The sequence below is a fragment of the Leptonychotes weddellii genome, chromosome 3 (genome assembly GCF_054177405.1).
Source record: "Leptonychotes weddellii isolate Sample4059 chromosome 3, ASM5417740v2, whole genome shotgun sequence".
Classification (NCBI taxonomy): domain Eukaryota; kingdom Metazoa; phylum Chordata; class Mammalia; order Carnivora; family Phocidae; genus Leptonychotes; species Leptonychotes weddellii.
This window is the reverse complement of record NC_138371.1, coordinates 122,454,630-122,473,116: the sequence shown is the minus strand read 5'-3', so window position 1 is coordinate 122,473,116 and position 18,487 is coordinate 122,454,630. Positions and strand designations below refer to the sequence as shown.

The window sequence follows — 18,487 nt, the reverse complement described above, 5'->3', positions numbered from 1 at the left end:
ATGTCATTTGCAAATATCTTCTCCCATTCTGTTGGTTGTCTTTTGGTTTTGTTGACTGTTTCTTTTGCTGTGCAAAAGCTTTTTATCTTGATGAAGTCCCAATAGTTCATTTTTGCCCTTGCTTCCCTTGCCTTTGGTGATGTTTCAACCAATAGAAATTTTAATTCTCTATAAGACTGAGTTAAAACACTACCTCCAAGTTCCTCGTTTTGCTATATTCCCTTTCCTGTTAGGCTTACAGACTTCCAGGCTCTGTGTGACCATCTTTCTGAACTGCTTCTGTACCCTTGACCTTTCTCCTGAGCTCTAGAGTGTGTGCTCCTCATCCCAGCTATGACCTCACCATTCTCCCTATAACCCAAGCAAGAAAACTCAGACTTGCTTTTGAGACAGATCAAAAGCAGAGAGCCATTATTCATGTCATCAGAACTAAGGCCCTATAGTCATGTCTGAAATAAGAGGTGGCCCTCAGCTCTGCATTATGAGAACTCTCATCTTGTCAGTCTACTCCTAGGCCTAAAGAAATCAATTTACACAAGTCAAACTCACCAGGAAATAATTTTCAACCCAGAATTCTGGTTATTCTGGTTTGAACGTTTATAATGGGGGGTTCTACATTCCCTTTATTGTAATCTTCCAGTTCACGATTCAAAGTCCCCCCTTCCAGAGAGGCCTGTTGAAGCAGATGGGTTATTAGAAGGTTGCCTGGTAGAAATAGACTGAAAGCAAAAGAGTGGAGTGGTTTTGAGAGATTTTCATCATAAACATGTCAGAATAATCCAAGAGTTATCAGTATTTCTGTACACTATGCCCTTCTAGCAAACACGAAGAGGAGTCTCCTTTTTATACTTCATATGAACATAAGAACATCATCCTCATGGTCAGTGGGATGACAGATGTTGAAGCGAGGTCATTTCTACATACATTCCTGAGGGTGGAGGAGCTGGGGGGCATTTACTCAGTACCAAGTACTGTGTGAAGCTCTCTCTCTTTCTCATTTAATGCTTACAACAACCCCATGAAATTGATGTTAGATATCCTTGTTGTGGGTTGAATTATGTCCCCCCAAAAAGACATATCCAAGTCCTAATCCCAGGTACCTGTGAATGTGACCTTATTTGGAAATAGGATCTTTGTAGATGGATTTAGTTAAGATGAGGTCATACTGGATTAAGATAGGCCCTAAGCTGAATGACCTGTGTTCTTGTAAGAAGAGGAGAAGACACAGAAACGCAGAATATGTAGTAGGAAGATGATGTGAAGACACGAAAGAAAATACCATGGGAAAGTCAAAAGATTGGAGTGATGCATCCACAAGCCAAGGAATGCCAAAGATTGCTGGTAACCACTAGAAGCTAGAAAAAGCAAAGGAGAATTCTTCCCTAGGGGATTCTAAGGGAGCATGGTCCTACTGACACCTGGATTTCAGACTTCTAGCCTCCAGAACTGTGAGAGAATAAATTTCTGTTGTTTAAGCCTCCAGGTTTGTGGTACTTTGTTAAGGCAGCCCTAGGAAATGAATACACTCTCCATTTTATAAATGAAGTGATGGATGCTCAGAAATGCTAATTTACCCAAAAGTAAGTGCTTAGAACTCCCTGACTCCAAACACTTTAACACTTGCTGGTTGAACTGGCCCATTACGTGGGGGTTCTCTTTCTCTTCTATAAAAATTCTGTTCCAGAAAAATTATATAATAACATCAGCATTTCCCAAGTAAGATTGTATAGAACATTAGTTCTATGGGGTATTAGAATGTGTTAATGTGCACAAGAGTTTTTAGGATCAAAAAAAGGGAGGGATACTGTGTGTAAATCAGGCTTTTTTTTTTTTTCTGTCTTCCTGCAGGACCCCCATAGAGGCTTTAACGTGCATTATGAGTCCCCAAGAGAGGAATACTAGAGTTTACAGTATTTCTCAAGCTGATTTAAACATGGAAGGCTTGTCTTTTACAGAGCATCTTATGGAATTCATATTCTGTGGAAGATACTTTGGAAAGTGCTGAATTAAAGAAAAAAGTTTTTCTTTTTTGACATCATTTACATGTCAACCATGTTTTCTGAGTTACACCTTCACATAAGTGTCTGAAGGAGAATTGAAAAACATCCTTGCTGCATCAGAAATGTATTAACAAGCCATCTCTTTGGGTAGGTTAATATTACTAATGTTTTACCCTACCTTTTTTATTGTTTAGATCATTACGTGGATTCTCAGAGTCAGTGTCTTCTAGTCAAAGGCCATTGGGAACATACCTGTAGTTGAACAAAGTTGGGTCTATTGACTTGTGTCAAGGGGGAATGCACATGAAGGGAAACTGGGGCATCTCAGAAAGAGGATGTTAGGAATTATAATAGGATTTATGCCTGCATTAGATAATTTGGGGGTAAGATTCAAGGAAGCAGGACTTTGCAGGAACAAAAATGGTTATTAGTTCGTGTAACAGACTCTGAAAAACAGGGACCCATACTATCATACTCTGATAATGAAAACATGTCCCCTGAAATCCTCCTGTTCTTTTCTAGACATCCAGGAAGCTTCCCTCCACCCATACCTCAAGTCATAGGCTGTTACGTAATATTTATCCAGGTGCAGTAATAAGTGTTTACTCTAGCAGAAAATTTTCTTTGGCTAGGCAAGGAGAAATTAAGGACTGTGTTATTATCCATGACAACTCTACCTAATAAATTTACATTTAAACCTGGGCTTTGCCAAAGATAAACAAAGCCACATGCTAGTTAAAGGAGAGATTTTAATCGGTAATATACTATTGCAGTAGAGAAGAGTCCAACAGGAACTGAACTCAACTTCATTTTTTACAGAGGTGAGTGGATGTTTTTAAGGAAGAATGAAGGAATAGAGAGGGGGTAAACAGGTGCTTGGCAGAGTCAGGGAAGTGAAAAATTACAAGAAATGGGAAGGGGAGGTTGACCCATGTGAATTGCATCTGGGTTTGCTAACTGACACTTTCGAAGCTTAGGATCCTACCCTCCCACAGAGGCTGGGAGACAGGAGCCCTATCTTCAGGTGTTGTCTGGAACAAACAGTAAGTTCTTTTGATAGCCTTGAGTTTTTTCAGGCTCTACAAGAAGAGGAGGTTTTGGTCATCCTAGAGATGTAGCCCTGAACTGTTAAAAAAAAAACAAAAAAACTGTTAGTCCTTCATTAAGGAAGGCATGTGATGTAATGAGCACTGGGTATAAGACCGATGAATCACAGACCTGTACCTCTCAAACCAATAATACATTATATGTTAATTAATTGAATTTAAATAAAAAATGTAAAAAAAAAAAAAAGAGTGTGGCAAACACAGGTTGAGAAGCCCTCATAAACTGTAAGAACAGTTGTTGCATATTTATGTGGTTAGGCTAGGCCATCTACCCCTTCAGAAATGTTTTCTCCTCCATCCTACCATTAATCCTTATGTGTTTGGGCATGAGGCAGAGTTCTCTGGCTTAGAGTCATGTTATATCCTTACCATTTACATAAGCAATCTTTTTTTATCTTGTAGTAGAAAATCTATTGAATGGGAAAATGATCATGACATTTTGTTTATAGAAAAATTGTTTATAGACTACAAAAGCATTTACAATCTACTGTCATTTTTATAATTTAAAAAAATGTTAACACTGAAAAACAAAAAACAAAAAACTGTTAATCCTTTATTCAAGTCTTTATAGAGCAGGTTGGAAGCCTATCAGGAAGAGGGCTCAGAGGAGCCTGGCTAGAGTTTGATCAAGGAGCGAGTCTTTGTCAGCTTCCAGAGCAGAAGTTGTACACTGTAAATAAATAAGACTCTTGCCAGGGTGAGAAATAAGTTATGAGTGATTCTTTCCAGTTGCATTATTCCAACTCTGGTAGTTGTTGCTTACACAGTATGCACACCAGGCAATTGGTTCTCTCTCCTGAGAGAGACTTCTCTCAATTAGCCTGTACCTGCCTCTGTCAGATGTCTCTGTGTATTCTTTTTAGGGAAACACGATTCCTGGAGGGGTGGTAATTTTAAACATCTGACATCCTCTAACAATGACCTTGAGTACACAGGATAAGTTAGCGTGTGGCAGGTAGGTGTAAGCACGATGTCCACGTAAGAAGTAGACGAGTGGTAACGGGGAATTTAAGAATCATTTCTCACAATAGGAATGAGCCTTTTTCTTTATTTGAGCATCTGTGGGTGGAAAGTCATTTGATGTGGACAGATGCCTTTAGTGGAGTCAAACAGGTCCTGCAAAGCAGGCTGGAAGGTTGTTGAAGAAAATAAAGTAATGATTTCCATCCGGGTTAGACCCAATCTTTGTTCCCACTCCCAAAGGGTTAGGTTTTGCCGATAGGGTTGTAAGGACTTCAGCAGAAGCATTTTGTTGATATGGGGTCAATATACAATTTTTATAAGACTGAAATTGGGGTTAATTATGCGAGGGGAAACAACTATCAGAAGGGATATGGAGAAGAAAATTTACATCTTGAAGTGTTTTTTTTATTTATTTGTTTTTTGTTTGGTTGGTTTTAGTTATTAAATGTTGTCAGCAATCAGTTAAATTCAGAACAGTAGCTATGATCTAAGAAAAAACAAACAACCCAGAGGGGTGCCTGCGTGGCTCAGTCAGTTAAGTATCCGACTCTTGAGCTCAGGTCTTGGTCTCAGGGTTGTGAGTTCAAGCCCCACATTGAGCTCCATGCTGGGTGTGGTGCCTACTTGAAAAAAAAAGAAAAAACAACTCAGAGAATTCTGTTTTCTCTTAAGTGGCAAAGACTGTAATGGGTCCCAGGATGAAGATAAGGGAGATCATATTATTTAATAGACAGGGTAAAAGTACAATGATGAACAAAATGAGTAGTAAGGAGAAAGAAAAAGGTGCTAAAGAATTAGAAAATTAATTTTGTTCTGTCTTGTGTGAAAGCTGTCTGCTTCTGTAGTCAATATCTGCCCTTCTATAAATCAACAGCTTCTGGAGAATTTCTAAAAATCTTCAGTTTGAGGTTTTTCAAAGGAATGGACTTCCAGTAGTTGAGGGAAAGTTCTGTGTGTCTTTTTAGTTGGGAGACATGAGTCCAAAAGTTAAAATATTGGAGTGTTAATACAGTGTCTGTTGTTAAAGATAGCAATAGGGTCCTCTCCATCTAGGGTCAAGAGAAGTTTTTCTCTGATGTCTTTTCTGGAAGACCAAATATCTAGGTTTCAGATCACACGGAGACAGCTTTGGAGAATATTTTGGAAATGCAACTTCCCTGTAGTCATCACATTAGATCACAGTAGAATAGGATCAAGGATTGGAAGTAATCCCCAAATGCACAAGGCAGCTTGTTATGTACTCGGGAGGAGATAATTTCTGGGTTCCAGGGGGGATTGATCTCATTGCCTGTAATCAAGGCCAATGGAAACACTTCAATCCTTAGAAGTTTGAGGGTGTTAGAATTCCATTAGTTCTTGTTACATTCCCTGTTGTCTGTGGATAAGGACAGCGACGTTTCTAAGTAAAAGTTAAAGCTTTACTGTTCTTTGATGACTATCAGTGAAATGTGTGTCCCTTACAGAAGAGACAAGCTGGGATTCCCAAATTAAGCAATTTTTTTTCCCTACCATACAGACAGAGCTCTGTAGCAAAGAAAAGCCTTAACACGTTCTGAGAATAAACAATAACCAGAACACATTCATAGACCTTCTGGAGATGTTCAAAGGAGCCTTGGGACTGTGGTTGTCCATGTTCTACCTTTACAGACTTGCTAGCATTGTGTTGACGGCAGATAGGGCATGCATGGGAGCATCCTTAGCAGTAGCCTTCAGATTACCCTGCCAGTGTTGGTTTAATACCATCGTCAGTTCATCTCGGTTGTTGTAGGTAATACCATGAAGCAGCCTTGCTAAACTCTACTTTTATTATGGCTGTTTCTTTGAGTAGTAGCAAAGCATCTGAGGGTTCTTTGATTCATTGTTTACTTTATAGGGAGTCTTGTAGTGTCAGGAAATCTCTATTTCTAACGTATTTTGGATTCATGGATGAATCCAAAATCATATTCCGTGTATCCGTATAAATATTTGTTCTTTTATCCTTTTGTCAGCAAGTCTGGGTAAAGGCACTTAACTTAGTCATCTGACTTTATTTTATTTCAAGGTAAAGCTTATATTTCAAGAGTAAATTCAAATCAGAGCTAGCATATCCTGCTTGGCAATTTTCTCTTTCTTTCTAAGTATGAGCCAACAAAATTAAATCAGGGATATGCAAGGGAGAATCTAGAAGGTCCATGCAAGGTATGGACACCTCGGTTACTAAGATAACCAGTCACGGGCTTTTACACACACACACACACGCACACACATATGAGGAAATCAGGGTAGCTTGGTTTAATGTTACAGTAATGGATCGTTATGTTTTAAGGGAAACCAACAGAATTGTATAGGAGCTTATGTGATTGGCTGAGAAGTCCCAAGTCATATCTAATAAAAGGAACAGGGGGAAACTATTTATTTTTTTTAAGTAATCCCTACACCCAATGTGGGGTTTGAACTCAGAACCCAGAGATCAAGAGTCCCACGCCCTGCCTACTGAGCCAGCCAGGTGCCCCCAACAGGGAGACTATTAAGTTTAGTGGAGACCATAGAACTAAGTTGACAAAGTTGACTTAAGGCTTCTAGAAGCCTTGCTGGAGCTGCTATAGCTCTTAAACAAGATGGTTACATGTGGCTAGTAGGTCTAATCAAAGACTGAAATCAAAAGTTGACCTCTGACGATTCCCATGTAACTGAATCAGAAAGTCTAGTGCTTGTTCAGATTGGTCATGACCAAAAAGGAGAAAGGGTTCGTGAATCTAGAAACCTGGGAAAAAATCTTTTTATCTCGGTTATAGTAATCTTTGCATTTAAATGCAAACATGCTTCTTTTAACTTAAAAAGTATGTAATCCCTGAAAGATATTTGCATTAGCATATTTTACCTAAGTATAATCAACTTTTTTGGGGTAACTTATCGGCTTTTTTATTACTTGTTTGGCAAACCAAAACGCTCTCGCAATAGTTTTAGATTAATTAAAATTCAGAGGATTTTTAGAAATCTAATTATTCCCATTGTTCCTTCCTTTCATAGGATGAAGGAACAAAGCTTGTATTACCCCTTGGCCATTTTAGTAAAACCCCAAGATGGTTTGGGCACAAAAAACAAGTTAATGGCTTTATCCTAAATTTGGGCGTCTGAATTTGGGAAAGAAAGAATCAGGAATAGTTGCTTAAGGAGAGAAGATATAACTCGTAAGTATTTAGAGTCAAGAAATAATTATAGGAAACATTGTAAAAACACTGAGAAATTAACAATAGTTATTAAAAACTTTATTTTGAAAGCAAGGAATCTTTTAAAAAATGACTTGAAAGTATAACAGAAGCACTGAAATTTAACAGAGTATTTCATTGATGAAACAAAATCTTTGCTACTGAGTATAAAATAACCTAATTATTTTATGTTATAATTTTACTCTTTTTGTACATTATTCATGTTTAACAACCTACAGTTAAGGATTTATTAGTATGTCCTCATATGTATGCATTTAGGCATTCACAAATATATAAATACACTAATAAGTAATGAATTTAAAGTATTAAACTTTAAATTTAAAATTAAGTCTATTAAATAAAACAGTGTGTGTATAAATTAAATTTGCCCTCTGAATAAACTATTCCAGCTTTCTTAATAAACAGAAAATCATATTCATTATCTTGTATACATATTTGTATTTCTCTGTATTAACTATATTAATTATCATCTTGACCAAGGTAATCAACCTTCCTTTTCATCAAGCATAAGAACAGTTAGAGGAGAGAAAATAAAGACTAATTTAGATATTTTTCTATCTACTAGCATTTGTCATACAATCTAAACAATTTTAAAATATAATAGAATTTAAAAGTATAATCCAAAGGCATTTACACATTTTGTTCATCTATTACCCTTGTAAAAAATAAAGTAAAAATTTATATTCATTCAATTCATTATATTGAATAACCACTGTTTTGTATCTATTTCTTATTTAGAAATTGTTTGGGCTTCCAAAGATTATTTATTAACTATTTGTCTAAGGTCTTTAAGTTAGTTAAGGATCAGGAAATTACAGTTTTAGTTAAAACATTAAATTCTTATGATTTGTCCCAAAGTAAGAATGTCATAAAATTAAATCTTTAAAAAGGATTCATTGTTATCATTCATTTTAGTTAAATACAATTTTATATGTATAAATTTTAAACAAGTTATGGAAATAGTGGAATATTGCTTAATTCATAAATCCCATGCAGGAAATTCAGTTTAATCAAAGGCAATTTAACCCTGGCCTTGTTCAGATCAAAATATTGTGCTGACACTTGTTACCATATAATAAATTAATTTTTTAAAGACTTTGAAACATGCCAAAATTGGTATCTTCTTTTAACTTGAAAAGAATGCCCTTTCTTTTTTTCTTACGACTGTAATAATAAAAGCTATTATGTAAATACACTTTTAGTGTCCACAAAATGAAATACCTCTTAATAACTTTGTCTTCCTTTATTTCAGACATTGTGCCTGTTTATTTAGACCATATGTTCCTAGAACGTGCACATAAAGAGTGAAGGACTCTTTTGATCAGGTAATCATTCATTTCCTAAGAGAGGGAAAAAGAGAAAGAGGAATTGAAAGAAAGAAAAAAAGGAAGAGGAAACTGCTTTAGATGAATATGACATTAACACTAAAAAAAGACAATTTTTACGTGAAATATATTGAATATTGAACCAGACTTGAATGCATGAAATAAACCCTACTTGGTTGTGGTGCATAATTCTTTTTGTTAATATTGCTAAATTTTATTTGCTAATATTTTGCTAAAAGATTTTGTGTCTATATTCATAAGGAATATTGGTTTGTAGTCTTTTGTTTTATACTGTGTCTGGTTTTAGTATCAAGGTAATACTAGCTTCATAAAATAAATTGGGATGTGTATCCTCCTCTCCTATTTTCTGGAAGAGATTATATGGAACTGGTGTTAATTCTTATTTAAATATGGTAGAATTTGGTAGAATTCTCCAGTGATACCACCTGGACTTGGAGATTCCTTTTTAGAGTTTTAAATTGTAATTTTCTCAGTAGTTCTAATTATCATTTTGTATGTGGTGAGTTGGGGTAGTTTTTTTTTTTTTTTAAGGAATTAGTCCGTTTCACTTAAGTTATCAAATTTATGCGTGTAGAGGTGTTCATAGTATTCCCTTATACTATTGATGTCTGCAGTGTCTATAATTATGTCCCCTGTTTCATTCCTGATAATGGCAATTTGTGTCTGCTCTAGTTTTACTTTTGTCTGTCTTGCTACAGGTTTGTCAATTGTATTGATCTTTTCAGAGAACAGTTCTTTCTTTCATTGATTTTTCTCTGTTTTGTTTTTAATTTCCTTGATTTCTGCTTTTACCTTTATTATTTCCCTTCTTTTGCTTGCTTTGGATTTATTTCACTTTTTTTTTTTTTTTTTTAAGTAGGCTCCATGCTCAATATGGAGCCCCATGCAGGGCTTGAACTCAGATCAAGACCTGAGCTGAGATCAAGATTCAAACACCTAACCAACTGAGCCACCCAGGTTACCCAAGTTTATTTTACTTTTAAAGGATTTTTTTTAGCTTCTTGAGATGGTAGCTTAGATGACTGATTTAAAACTTTTTCTTTGGTAATGTATGCATTTAGTATTACACAGTTTCCTTTCAGCACTGCTTTTGCTATACCCCACAAGTTTTGATATGGTGCATTTTCATTTTTATTCAGTTCAGTATATTATTTGGTTTCCCTTGAGACTTCCTCTTTGACCCATGGAATATTTAGAAGTGTGTTGTTTAGTTTCCAAGTATTTGGGGATTTTCTATATTTCTGCTATTGATTTCTAGTTTGATTCCATAGTAGTTAGAGAGCACACTCTGTATGATTTCAATTCTTTTAAATCTGTTCAGGTTTGTTTTATGGCCCAGGATGTGGTTTGTTTGGGTATATGTTCTGTGGGCACTTGAAAAGAGTGTGTCTTCTGCTTTTGTTGAATAGAGTATTTTATAAATGTCAATTGGTTCCTGTTGGTTGATGTTGTATTTGAGGTTTATCATATTCCTACTGAGTTTTTGTCTATTTGCTCTATCAGTTATTGAGACAAGGTTTTGAAATTACCACCTATAACTGTGGACTTATGTATTTCTCCTTTCAATTCTATCAGTTTTTCCTTCACATAGTTTGCAACTCTGTTGTTTGGTGCATACACATTTAGAACCTGTGTGTCTTTTTGGCAGATAAACTATTTTATGATTATATAATGTCCCTCTCTCAGAATTTTCTCTGTTCTGAAGTTTACTTTATTTGATATTAAGAGCCATCCCTGATTTCCTTTAATGTTTGTATGACATATATGTTTTTCATCCTTTTACTTTCAACCTGCCAATACTGTTATTTGAAGTGAATTTCTTATATACAGTATATAATTTACATATATAATATATATATATTCCAGTCTGCCAATCTATATTTTAGTTGGTATATTTAGACTATTTATATTTAATGTAATTATTTATATTTATTTAATGTAATTATTGATTTGTCAGGGATAAGTCTGCCATTTTTTTGTATTTTTCTATTTGCATGATCTATTTTCTTTTTCCTATCTTCCTGTTGGTGACGTGAACACTTTTCAGAATTACATTTTGATTTATCTCTAGTGTTTTTGAGCATATCTCTTTGTATAGCTTTTTAATGGCTGCTCTAGGTGTTACATTACACATACATCATTTACCACAGTCTATTGGTGTCATCATTTTACCAACTCAAGTAGAGTGTGGAAACCTTACCTCCTTTGTGTCCCTTTACCCTCCCCCATTTACAATATAATTATCTTTAAAACTTCCCCTACATCATATCAAATCACATCAGGCAATGTTGGAGTTTTTGTTTCAGTCATCAAACATAACCTTAGACTCAAAAAGAGAAGAAAATCCTATTGTACTTACCCATATTTTTGCTTTTCATGATCTACGTCTTTTTTGATGTTCTAGGTTCCTTCTTTTATTGATTCCTTTCTGTCTAGAGGACTTCTTTTAGCCATTCATTTAGGGTAGGTTTGTTGCTGGCAACAAATTCTCTTAGTTTTCTATCATCTGAGAATGTCTTGACTTCTCCTTCATATTTGAAGGGTATTTTTGCTGGATAAAGAGCTCCGGGTTGGTAGACTTTTGTTTTAGCACTTGAAAATGTTGTGCCACTTCCTTTTGTCTTCCATACATTCTGATGAGACATCTGCTGTTTGGTAGATTTAGACTGCAGTATTAACATAAGCACTGGACCAAAGGTCCCCCAAGTTTGAGGCTTCAGCTTCAGTCAAATAAAATTAATGTTTAGTTTACATTCTAGAAATTTATCATGAAATATAATGGAGCATACAGTAAAGACTATTCTGGTATTTTTTGACTCAAGTAGCAAAGAAAAGCTAGTATTTCTCCATTTCATTAAAATCTGGAAAGATGTAGGTAGTGAGCAAGAAGTAACTTCTTATGTCTGTTTCTTTTTAATCCAGCATGGAGAGAAAATTTATGTCCTTGCCTCCATCCATCTCCATACCAGAAATGGAACCCAATGGCACCTTCAGCAGTAATGACAGCAACGGGAACTGTACAATTGAGAACTTCAAAAGGGATTTTTACCCCTCTGTGTACCTGATAATATTTGTCTGGGGAACCTTGGGAAATGGCTTTTCCATCTATGTTTTCCTGCAGTCTTATAAGAAGTCCACGTCTGTGAATGTTTTCATGCTAAACCTGGCCATTTCAGATTTCTTATTCACAAGTACACTACCCTTCAGAGCTGACTATTACCTCAGAGGTTCCAATTGGATATTTGGGGACCTGGCCTGCAGGATTATGTCTTATTCTATGTATGTCAACATGTACAGCAGCATTTATTTCCTGACTGTGCTGAGCATCGTGCGTTTCCTGGCAACTGTTCACCCCTTCCGGCTCCTCCATGTCACCAGCATCAGGAGTGCCTGGACTCTGTGTGGGATCATATGGATCCTTATCATGGCTTCCTCGGTAGTGCTTCTGAAAAATGGCTCTGAGCCGAAGGGCAGTGCCATATTATGCTTAGAGTTGAATATCAGTAAAATTGTTAAACTGCAGACCATGAACTACATTGCCTTGGTGATGGGCTTCCTGCTGCCATTCTTCATGCTCAGCATTTGTTACCTGCTGATCATTCGAGCTCTGTTAAAGGTGGAGGTCCCAGAATCGGGTCTGCGGGTTTCTCACAAGAAGGCACTTATCACCATCATCATTGCCTTGATCATCTTCCTCCTGTGTTTCCTGCCCTATCATGTACTGAGGACCATGCACCTGCTTGTGTGGAAAGTGAATAAATGCCAAGACAAGCTGCATAAAGCTGTGGTCATCACACTGGCCTTGGCAGCAGCCAATAGCTGCCTCAATCCTTTGCTCTATTACTTTGCTGCGGAAAATTTTAAGGAGAGACTAAGGTCCATACTCCTAAAAGATCACCTACAGAAGAAAAAGTGCAGCATTCCTGTCTGCATGTGGTTGAAAAAGGAAACACAAGTTTAAGGGGTTAGGAGGTGAGGCCTGTTCTTGTATCCTTATGCTGACCTTCATTCACACATAGTCTCAAATGACCATGTATTTACACCATTTCCACAAAGGTCAATCAAGTCCTACTCCAAACATTTTATTAGGTGTGTTTTCAGTGGTTGAGTCTAGATGAGAAATGTAGCAAGCAAAATCTCCACTAGTCTTGCAACCTAAAATGCTAGACTGGGAAAAAATACTTAGCAATTGTGTGCTTCTTTTCATCAGATTCTGTACCACCAGATCTTGGTCCCATCAGGCATTCTAAATTAACTTTAAGATAAGCTCAGATTCCCCAGCTTCTCCAGTTCCTCTTGCATCTTCAATCCCCTAAGATATAGCCAGTTAACAAAGCTAAAGGAGGTTCCAGAGCAGATAAGAAAAGCATCCTAAGAATTCACTGAAAAGACTTTGTGAAGAAGGCTGCCCTTTGACAAAGCAGAGTCAAGGTCCCAAACAAGAACAGTGAGAGAAAAAGGGAGAGAAGGACTGGGGGCAAGAAAGAGCTGGTGAAAAGTAGGGAGAAGGAGAAATTTCATTTTGTACTGGGAAAGAGACTCTAGTACACTGAAGGCAAGAAGGTTCTCTTTGCCTGTCTCTTGCCAGGGGGCTAGAAAAGATAGGAAGAGTAAGAGGAGGAACTGGGCCATTGCCTAGGGGTGGCGGGATTATGTGTGAAATAGCCGAGAAGAGGGGGTCAATTTTACTCTTGGGATTTAGGTTTGGACTGACTTCACTGCAGTTCTCAGTCTTGCACATTAATCTATTGGGATGGGAGCCAGAAGAGAGGTGGTTGCTCTAAGTGTTTGGCTGGGCACTGAGAGAGAGGGTGGGGTAGAGGACAAGTTGTAAAGGTTGTTGTACCCCTGAAGTTCTATTAATATTTTGGCAAAATATGAATAGGGTGGCTTTCCTTTTGAGGGAGTACGGAAAAGAACTGGATAGTGGGAAGGGGTTCTTTCTGTCCACTGAAACAAAGCTAGAGAGACTACCAACTTCTTCCTCCAGACCCCAGACCACTGTACCACCAACAATTGAATGCTCTCTCCATGCTGGGCAGACTGTGCCAGACACTTCACATTCAGTAACCCCACTTAACCCTCACACCAAAGTCTTATGTTTCTACTTTACGAATGAAGAACCTGAAGCTCAGAGAAATTAAGAAGCTTGTTCAAGTTCACACAGCTTGTAAGGGTTTAAAAAACATCTGTGGAGAAGGGTTAGCTGGTGCTTACGCCACCGCTCTCCCTACAAATCTCCAGGAAGATTGGTAGAAAGTGAATAAAAGTTCCCTTTCCCCACCAGGCACCTACCTCTCCTCATTCTCACAAGATTTTCTCTTTGGAGTTATTGACCTCAGGCGGAGTGGAGTGCGGGAGGGAGGTGGTCACCTCAAGCTAGGGAGAAAGGGAATGTCTTCACAGTAAACAAGAGCCCCAGGGCCCTTCCCTTACTCAGCTGTCAGAATGCTGATAGACTCATATCCTGTCAAAACAGGAGCCCGCAGGATCCCCCTGTGGGGAAACTGTCCGACCCAAGAAAAAGACTAACAGATACAGACTTGAGGATTTCCCAACACAAAAGCCAGCACCTGCCCTATTACCTACCTGAAAGGGAAGCCCACAGTGCAACTAATCCCTTCCATTCAGAGAGCATCTAGTCAACCTGTTAGAGCCTCACTCTTAATTATGAACAGTCAATGACCACTACACTTTGGGGGCAGGGGGCGAAGGCCCAAACATGAAAAACACCTACAAATAAATGAGAGGGTAGACAGAGACATTTTCAGTATGAAAGGTCTCAACACTTTTATCACCCTTGCACTTTTTATCAGAAACCCACTGGAGGATTTGCTCCTCCAAAATAAATGATTAAGCCAAGATAGAAGAAAACATGGCATCTAAGAAACAAGGAATCCAACACAGGAGAAAGGTGAACAACATAAAATGTTGGTGGTAGCAGAAAAACAAGAAACTAATTGATTTGCGTGCATTGGAGGGATTTGTACTTTTCTTGAAGAACTTGGGATGAAGTAGTGAAAATACATAGAAAAATAAGCAAGGGAAAAGACACTGTGATCAATGAATGCTAGCAGAAAAACAGTTGTTTAAGAACAGAAGTATAATCGTAGTACACTACATGGCTCAGCTGTGACTAATGTTTACACAGAGAATAATGTAAATAACAAAATACTGTGATATAACTTTTTTAAGAAATGAGAGGATATGTATGTGGGGGAGGGGTGTAAGAAGTCTAGGTCTCCATCTGCCATCACAGAAAATGCATAACAACTAAAGCTAGAGAATGATAAAAGCTGTAGAAAAATCTTATTTAGCAATAGGAGCTACAGTCCAGAAGAAACTGTGAAAAGGACGGACAGGGATGGCCTCTGGAGAGTTTGGAGTGGGACAATACAGTAGAGATTTCTCTTTTCCTTTTAAGAACTTTTTAGCCATCTAACTTGTAAATATGTATTGTTGAAATAAAAATTAAGTTTAAATTAAACTTTAAAAGTCGAATTAATTCTGTGGGTTTTGTTTGTTTGTATGTTCATTTTTTAAGAAATGAGACAGAAAATAAAGGTCACCAGAAATGGGCACTGAACACTGACAGGAGAAAAGAAAGCAGGAAATGGCTAGACTTGGATTTGGGCCTCTGAGGGAGGCCCACCCAGCCCTGCCATGGGAAGGGAGGCCCCTCTTGGGATGATTGGAGTCACTTCCCAGGATCAGAGATGATTTAGTGTATCAGGATATTTTTTAGTCGCAAGCAGCAGAAAACCCAAGTCCAAGTGGCTTAAACAATCACTATCTCACATAACATCCTGAGAGAAGTTGGACTTCAAGCTACTGAGCAGGGGCTTCTGTGAGCCTTCTCCAGGTATTGGCTTGGTCTGATGGCTGAATCCCCTCATGGGAACAAGCTGATTACAAGCAGCCTGAGGCTACATGCTTCCCTACTTATATCCAGGAGAAGAAACAGGGTATCTCCTGCTCTAAGCATTTAACCAAAGTCATTGGGCTTCCTTTTGACCAGAACTACACAGATTATACCCTGGCTCCTAAACTAGACCAAAGAAGGGATTGCTCTGATGGAACAAGGATGGTCAGAGTCTACACCTGCAAGAGGGTTAAACCCACTGAAATCTCAGCTGGGAGAAGAGGTGAAATGGAACTTGCAGAGGCCCCATATCTTGCACTGCAAGTGAGGTGGAAAAGAAGTGCCAGCCAGCCAGGCATCCGAGCCTAACGTGGCTGGTACCTACGCAGCAACCCCGTCAGCTCAGGAGTGTGAAGGAATGATGTGTTAGAGGAAGGATGAAAGGTAAAATATGAGTTTATATTGTAAAGTCATAAGGATTTTCAAAGGGTGATTAGAAATCTCAATAACTCTCCAAGGGTAGTTGGGATAAAGATAAAGATAAAGTTGGGAGGGCGCCTGGGTGGCTCAGTCGTTGGGCGTCTGCCTTCGGCTCAGGTCATGATCCCGGGGTCCTGGGATCGAGTCCCACATCAGGCTCCCTTCTCAGGGGGAAGCCTGCTTCTACCTCTCTCACTCCCGCTGCTTGTGTTCCTGCTCTCGCTATCTCTGTCTCTGTCAAATAAATAAATAAAATCTTAAAAAAAAAAAAAAGATAAAGTTGGGCTACCTGAGAGCAATCAACGTCCTCGGGGTGAACAGTAATGGAGGCGTGTGAGTCACTGTGTCTTTAAATCTATGGTGCCTGGGCGTATGTGTATATGTGTGTGAGAGAGAGAGTGCACGCTTAATGACTTACTTTTTCTTTTTCCAAGACTTTCCCTTTCTCCAGTCAGGGTGAAGCATCTCATCTGGTAAAGAATGTTGTCCCTGAGGAAGAAAACAAAATGGAATTCTTTATTTACTAAAGTGAAAGCCAAGAGTGTCCCGAAGTTTTAGATACAGTTTTTTGTTTGAGAGATTAGATAGCCCCTCAAGCAAGTACATAAATTGTTCAACTGGGAGAAAGGATGTTTGTTGTGTCAGCTTTAGAGGAATTATGATACTGCAACCCTGCTTTTTCAGTGGGGACCTAAGAAGCAAATGGCATTAAGTTTTGTAACTATTTTAAATGACCGATTCTCTGTGTTGGATTTAATTAAGATGATTTACAATTTATTCTGCAGCAGAAATGATGTCAAACTGGCCAAAAACAGGTTTAGGAGGAGAGATTGACAAGGGATATGGCTTTCTATAGAGATTCCATTTTTCTTCCTGGAAAAGGGCTTGAAAATACAGACCCCGTCAGGGGAGAATGGGGGTGAGGTGGGGACGGGGTAATCCAGAGGATATGGTGATAGGAGATCCTTCCTCTGAGACATTTTGTCCCCAAGTAGATAGGGGCAGCTACTCAAGGCTAATAAAAGCCACAAGGAGAATTTTAACAATAGAGAACTTGTTAAAAAGTTAGTGTGTGGGCGCCTGGGTGGCTCAGTCGTTAAACGTCTGCCTTCAGCTCAGGTCATGATCCCAGGGTCCTGGGATCGAGCCCCGCATCGGGCTCCCTGCTCCGTGGGAAGCCTGCTTCTCCCTCTCCCACTTCCCCTGCTTGTGTTTCCTCTCTCCCTGTGTCTCTCTCTGTCAAATAAATAAACAAAATCTTTTAAAAAAAAAAAAAGTTAGTGTGTATTTGAAAGCTCTAATAAGGAAAGAGTATAGCACTGACATGAGAATCCACAGAGAGTTCAAAGATACACAGCCAGGAATGGAGGCTAATTTACATGGGGAGTTGGAAAGGTCTCAGAAGGTTTAGCTGCATGATATGCTGAGGAAGCTAAATTCTAAGCCCAGGGACCCCTGGCCCCTCCCCTGCTCCCTTGTCCCCAAAGATCCCTGCATGCCAAGCGTGGGGCAGACATAGCAGGGCCTGTGGGACATGGAAGGAAGCTACTACATCCTGGGCCAGAGGGGCCTCCTTGGTGTGTTGGCTCATGTAGAACATCAGGACCTTTGGATAACCCTCAAGTTAGCGAAAAACAAACTGTTGTATAACTCTCAAATTGGAGAGCTCGTATAACAGCCAAAGTGGAATTTTCTATTAGCCTTGTGGGATGGATGCTTCAAGTCTGATGTAAATTAATTTTCTTAAAACGAAGCATGAGGCTTTCTTTATTCACAAGATCTTTCATACAAACAAAAATGTTTGAATTAAGGAAGAATAAAACTGTTGCCTCAGTTCTTACTCCCTAGCCTAAGAATTAGATTTTTCTTTTTAAGATTTTATTTTAAGTAATCTTTATACCCAATGTGGGGCTCGAACTCACAACCTCCGAGATCAAGAGTCACATGCTCCCACCGACCGAGCCAGCCAGGCACCCCAGAAATAGAATCTTATTAGTACCACCACACTTATTTATGTACCCCTGATCCTGGAGGTAACCATTATTCTGAATTTTGTGTTAATAATTCCTTTACCATATAAGTGTATCTCCAGGCAACACTTAAACAGCGTAGGTTTGAACCACGTGGGTCCACTTATATGTGGAGTTTTTTCTATAAATACAGTACAGTACTGGAAAGGTATTTTTCTTTTCCTTATGATTTTCTTAATAAGATTTTCTTTTCTCTCACTTACTTTATTGTGAGGATTCAGTATGTAATACATATAATACACAAAATATGTATTACACACCATTTATATTTTATCAGTAAGACTTCTGGTCAAGAGTAGGCTATTAGTTAAGTTTGGAGGGAGTCAAAAGTTATATGTGGATTTTCAGCTGTGCGAGAGGTCAGCGCCCCCAATATTCACATTGTTCATGGGTCAACTGAATTTAGTTTTGCATGTTTTTGCACTTTCTAGATATGGACTCATATGGTAACTTTTTTTTTCCATTCAGCTTTATCTTTTTGAGGTTCAATC

The 18,487-nt window shown here is 38.3% G+C and overlaps 1 protein-coding gene across 10 annotated transcripts in view; it reads left to right on the top strand.

The window, feature by feature from the left end:
* CYSLTR2 (cysteinyl leukotriene receptor 2) overlaps positions 1-15,111 on the top strand; it is a 32,159-nt gene extending 17,048 nt beyond the window's left edge. For 5 of the 10 annotated variants that reach the window (XM_081814906.1, XM_081814907.1, XM_081814908.1 and 2 more), the window contains 3 exons: positions 1,956-2,147; positions 8,531-8,603; positions 11,547-15,111. In XM_081814906.1, the coding sequence (XP_081671032.1) occupies positions 11,548-12,585 (1,038 nt within the window). In that variant the 5' untranslated portion in view covers positions 1,956-2,147; positions 8,531-8,603; position 11,547 and the 3' untranslated portion in view covers positions 12,586-15,111. The other 5 variants (XM_081814905.1, XM_081814911.1, XM_081814910.1 and 2 more) reach the window with 5 other exon arrangements.
* Positions 15,112-18,487: the final 3,376 nt, after the last annotated feature.